At 43.4% G+C, this 6,049-nt stretch overlaps 1 protein-coding gene across 1 annotated transcript; it reads left to right on the top strand.

Moving 5' to 3' along the window:
- Window positions 1-4,293: 4,293 nt before the first annotated feature.
- On the top strand, window positions 4,294-5,250 carry LOC107122661 (olfactory receptor 5V1-like). The gene has a single exon (XM_015425786.1). The coding sequence runs from the start codon at window positions 4,294-4,296 to the stop codon at window positions 5,248-5,250; it is 957 nt and encodes a 318-aa protein (XP_015281272.1).
- Window positions 5,251-6,049: the final 799 nt, after the last annotated feature.

Genomic DNA, 6,049 nt, shown 5'->3' with positions numbered 1-6,049 from the left:
TCCCTCCCTCCCTCCCTCCCTCTCTCTTTCTCTCTCAGTTTGCATTATTTTGTCGTCTCCATTTAGACTAAAAGATCCCAATATCAATGTATGCAAAATATTTCCTGTCATTGCAGCTACAAGAACATGGGTTGGATCCAACTAGTTTTTCTGCCGGTGGGGAGGGAGGGGGGGGTCTCCTTTGTCTATCCAAAAAGATTATGTGCTGGAAATCATGGGACCTGCATGGACAAAAACCAGGTTGGATGGGGGATGCAGTAAGGACAGGAATTGGGTGAGACTGTTGAGTGAAAAAGCTGGCAGGAATGTTGAGGATTAGAGCAGAATTTTGAGTTTCATGAATACAGACAGGAATTGGGTGAGACTGTTGAGTGAAAAAGATGGCAGGGATATTGAGGATTAGAGCAGAATTTTGAGTTTCATGAATACAAGATTGAGCCCTATCGACTCTTCTCCTTGATCTTGTCCGATTCCATTCCTCACTGCAATGCTAGTCCCGTTTGGCTTGTCCATGCCAGTGCCATGATTCCTTTCAAAGCCCTTTCAGAGGTGAAAATGGGCCCCTTCTACCTCTATTGCAGGTGGAAAAGCTGGTGTGCTCTAATCCGTTGACTCTGTTTAGATATTTTTAGATATTACAAGGAACCGTGGTTTGCAAGCTATTTGTTTACTTGCAGGGGTGAGTATTTTTGACAGGGGCAGTCGGTCTGCCTGATGGAGTGAAGTGGGACTGGGGCTGGGGAAGCAAAAGGGAAGAAAGGCAGAGAGTGGCAGGAGGGAAACCAGCCATGACCAACCAGGTATGAATGAGTAACAGAAAGAAAAGGATTCAGAAGGAGCAAGGGAGAGTCATCCAGCAGAAAGGCAGAGAGTGGCAGGAGGGAAACCAGCCATGACCAACCAGGTATGAATGAGTAACAGAAAGAAAAGGATTCAGAAGGAGCAAAGAAGAGTCATCCAGCAGAAAAGGTAGAAATGCCCTGAAACTAAGCAGAGAAAGGAAGCACAAATGCAGGTAGCAGAAGCGAAAGTGCATGGAAGGAATTCAGTCCATGACTATTCTACTCCACTCTCCCTTTCTATGCGTATAGGGTGATGGGGAACAACAAATATCATCACACTCTTCCCTACCCTATTTCAAAGGGAGAATTTGGTGGGAAACCCCTGAATTCGTATTCATTAGTATCTCTGGTCTTAACAAATGGCTCAAACAAAGGAGGAAGGGGAAACAAACTCAACCCAAAAGATACTGAGAACGCTACAAGGGTCAAGATACAGCAAATAAAATGCATATCAAAAGAAATAGTTACTATATGGTGTACACAAAAATATAATTTAAAAAAAGGGCCTGGATATCAGGCTACATTAAGAATAATCTCAAACAAGCTTGACATAGATCGAGATGGGCAGCCACGTTAGTCTGTTTGTAGCAGTAGAAAAGAGCAAGACTAACAAAATACGTGGCAGGGTATGAGCTTTCATGAGTCTGAAGAAGTATGTCTCATACCCTGCCATATGTTTTGCAAGTCTTTAAGGTGCTACTGTACTCTTGCTCTTTCCTACTGCTTTTTGTTGTTCAGTCGCACAGTCGAGTCCGACTCTTTGCGACCCCATGGACAAGATCTCGCCAGGCCCTCCTGTTTTCCACCGTCCTCTGAAGTTTGCTCAACTTCATGTTCGTTGCATCTATGACACTGTCTAACCATCTCATCCTTTGCCGTCCCCGTCTTCTTTGACCTTCAATCTTTCCCAGCATCAGGGTCTTCTCCAGTGAGTGCTACCTTCTCATTTGGTGGCCAAAGTATTTGAGCTTCAGTTTCATTATCTGGCCTTCCAGGGAACAGTCAGGGTTGATTACTTTTAGGATTGACTGATTTGATCTTCTTGCAGTCCAAGGGACTCTCAAGAGTCTTCTCCAGCACCATAGTTCAAAAGAATCTATTCTTCGGCGCTCGGCCTTCCTTATAGTCCAACTCTTGCAGCCATACATGACTACTGGGAATACCATTGCTTTGACCATGCGGACTTTTGTTGGCAGAGTGATGTCTCTACTTTTTATCATGCTGTTTAGGTTGCACAGGTACAAAGAGGTATCACCTTTCTCACCAAATGCAGAAGGTATCTGAAGCAGTGAGCAGTGACTCATACAAGCTTGACATAAGCTGTTATAATGTCGAGATTTCCCAGATGTGTTTCTAAACCTATGATGTGTATTACTGACCACTGAGAAAGGCCTTTGTGGCCAAAACACGTATGGTCTTGGGTTGGCCATTTGATATTTTCTTTTTAAAAATGTATTTATTTATTTAGAAAGACAGTGGGAATACAGGAAAGAAAAGGGAAAGGAAAAAAGGGAGTGTTTATACAACATAAATGCATTGGTCAAGGACAATCATATAATACAAAATGTATGACAGAAAATATTTTCTCTTACATCCCCTTTGTTAAAATCTTTAAGGTATTATCTATAATATCTATAATATACAATAGGTCTTACTTCTATTGGTATATGATTGTATTCTCTTTTGACTACATCATTAGTTTCATTATTACTACATATTAAATATTACATATTTTTGCCACTCTACATATTCATTAGAACCTTTAACAGATAAAAAATATATCAAGGTGTAAAGGAAGGTCTATTATATATCTCATATCAAGAACCCATTTGAATTTGAGATGTTACATTTAAAACGGATTTTAATTCTATATATATGTATTATTAAATATATATATGTATTATTAAACTCTCCTCAAAAGGAGAGAACTTTATTGCTTTAAATTTTTCAGAAAGAGGGGCGGGTATATAGGGGGATTAAGAAAAGTGGTGAGTGATGAGTAAATTAGTATATTAATCTTTTATCAGTATTAGTACAGTCCATAGCTTCAACCGTGAGTGGTTGATCTTCTTGCTTCTTTATCTGTCAAAGATAAAAAATTAATTAGGTTAGTAAAGTCCTTTTGGGTTAGTATTAGTATTGTCTTCTGCAGCACTCTCAAAAGTTCATCAGGCGTTGGGGGGTCTGCCTTTTCTCTCTCTCAAGTTATAGGAGACACCTCCTACCGCTCCTTTTTCCTCCAGTTCTCCGTCTCCTCCCTCCAGGTTGCTGTCCACGTCGCTACCAAAAACTTACCACTTAGCGAGTTCTGCCTCTTCCTCTGAACTGGCGTGTCTCTTCAAAAAGTCTTGAGCTTTGAAAATGGAGTCAATCTTCTCTCTCTTGTCTTTAAACTTAAAGACCCGTCCTTCTGGAATCAACCATCTGTAATTAATTTGACGATTTTGCAAGAATGTGGTCAGTCCTTTATTTGCCTTCCGCTTCTGTCGAATTTCAAATGGTACATCTTTTAATATCCTTATAGCTTGTTCTCCAATCTTCAAGGGTGTTGCTGACGTCACTTTCAAAATCTGATCTCTGACACATTGTTTAGTAAATTTGACAACCACTTCAGCTGGCAGATTATTTTTCTTTGTAAAGTTAGAATAGGATCTGTATACCAGATCCATTTCTTCGCTTAATTTATCCACTTCACTGCCCATCAGTGGTGTCAATGCTTCCGTTAGTATACTTCTGAGATCTTCTTTTTCAACCTCCTGGATTCCTTGAAACCGGAGAGTCAGATTTGATTTTTCCATTTGTAACATCAATAACTTATTTTCATGCATGTCTTGCTTCTTTTCCATTTTACTGACCTTCTTCTTGATTTTCTGTGTATCTTCTGTTGATACCAGACATTTCTTTGCAATCTCCTCCATTTTCTTGGCTGCATCTGTTAATTGTGTCTGTTGACTGCTGAGAACACTTTCCATGCTTACTAGAGTTTGGCTGTTTTTCTGCATCTGGTCCAGCAGAGGGAGCTAGGACCGGAAGTTGCTATCAGTTTCTTCGCTTGCTTTTCCTTCTCCTTGTCCTGTTTGGGCCCCGACATCTTGGCTGTTTGTTTACTTTTAAAAAGTCCATGCTGCACTGCTTGGGAAACAATCCCTTTTCTTCGCTTTCACAAATTCCCCAAAAGGTAACTTCACTACTTTAAATTTTCACTCCCCCCTTACTGTAGAATGTGCCCAGTGTAATGACATAACTTCCGGGTGACATCATTGCGGCGCGCACGCTGTGTGCTGGTGGCACTTTGAGCCTGGTGGCTGATTTACATGCTGGAGCCATCACATAAACAAACAAATAAATAAATGCAGGCAGACAATTGGGGGGGACAGCCCCCATAATGTCATAAAGTAAGCACAAACCAGCCTCTTTGTTTTCTAACCGACTTCCCCATTTCAGATGCAAGATGTCATCCTGGCAGGAGCAGATGGGAAATCAAACAGCAATCAGGGAATTTGTCTTCCTGGGTTTCTCCCATTTCCCCAAGCCCCATTCTCTGTTCTTCGTCTTGTTCCTGACCATGTACGTCACCACCTTGTTTGGAAACGGCCTCATCCTGGCCACCACTTTCCTGGATTCCAGCCTGCATACGCCCATGTACTATTTCATCCGGCATCTCTCCTTCCTGGACATGTGCTACACCTCGGTCACTCTGCCCCACGTGCTGAAAAACTTGTTGGCAGAGTCCAAGGCCATCTCCTTCGAGGGCTGCCTGGCCCAGCTTTACTTCCTGGTGGCCTTTGTGGGAGTCGAGTGTCTCCTGCTGGCCGTGATGGCGTACGACCGATACGTCGCCATCTGCCGTCCCCTCACGTACACCCTCCTCATGAACCAAACATCGTGCACTCAGTTGGTGGCAGCCTCATGGGTCTGTGGCCTCCTCAACTCGGTCCTGCACACAGCCATGACCTCTCTCGTGCCCTTCTGTGCCTCTCACGAGCTGGACCACGTGTTCTGTGATGTCCCCCAGTTGCTCAAGCTCTCTTGCGCAGACACTTTCCCCAACCAAATGACATTGGTGGTGGTAACCATGCTGCTTGGCGTCAGCCCTTTTCTTTGCATCATGCTATCCTACGTTCATATTGTCGTGGCGGTCTTGAGGATCCGAACGTCCCAGGGTCGCCGCAAAGCCTTCTCCACCTGCGCTTCCCATCTCACAGTGGTCACCTTGTTCTTCACCAGTGGAATGTTTAATTATAACCGGCCTGGCTCCAGTTACCCTGCATATTTAGACACCCTGGCCTCTGTGCTTTACAATGTGGTGACCCCAACGCTGAACCCCATCATCTACTGCCTGAGGAATAAAGAAATGCAGGAGGCTATGAGACGGGTGCTCGGTCTCAAAACGCCACCATCTCTCTAGCTCTAAGTATGAGCCAAATTGTTTTAAGCCCTGCAAGCTTGCTCCTGTCATAGCCTGAGCACCTCAGTTATATAGGTTGCCAACTCTAGTTTGGAAAATTGCTGGAAATTTTGGGATGCTGGAGTTTGAGGAGAGGATAAGAAGGACCTCAGTGGGCTACAATACCATACAGTCCACCCTCCAAAGGAGCCATTTCCTCCATGGGAACTGCTTTCTGTAGTATGGACAGCGGTAATTCTGGAAGATCTTCAGGTCCTACCTGGAGGTTAGGCAACCCCAATATACATCACTTGAGGTATAAATTAGTAGATGCTCAACAGTTGTTATTTTCAGATATTACATCTGCTTGGCAAGTGCATATCAGAAACACACACTGCCCACAATACCCTTGATATCCACAGTTGCCATGTCATCTGAATAGAGGCGCCATATGTATTTTGCATGTGTGTATTGGTGTGCATGAATGAGAGCTCCGGAAAAATCAGCAGGCACATTACATGTGCTGAAGCTGTCTGCATATGGAAAATAAGTGTTTGCCCCCTTTTTCAGACAACATGGTGACCACATGGGTTTGTACGATCTACAAACTGTTGCTGGGTTCCCAGTGTGCGTGGATATAATGTCTGAAAAGGACTCTTGTATCATCATTCCCTTGTGCTGATGCTGAGTTGTTATGGGCAGGGGTGTTACAAGGCACATCCTACATGTTATATAGAATAAGCTGAAGTCCATGAGATCCCAAGTTCTCTTAACCACTACACCAAACTGGCTCTCAATAGGAGACCTCTTGGGAGTCCTA

The sequence above is a fragment of the Gekko japonicus genome, unplaced genomic scaffold (genome assembly GCF_001447785.1).
Source record: "Gekko japonicus isolate JY-2015 unplaced genomic scaffold, Gekko_japonicus_V1.1 scaffold1967, whole genome shotgun sequence".
In the NCBI taxonomy this organism is placed as follows: domain Eukaryota; kingdom Metazoa; phylum Chordata; class Lepidosauria; order Squamata; family Gekkonidae; genus Gekko; species Gekko japonicus.
The sequence above is the reverse complement of the archived record's forward strand: the minus strand, read 5'-3'. Positions and strand labels throughout refer to the sequence as shown.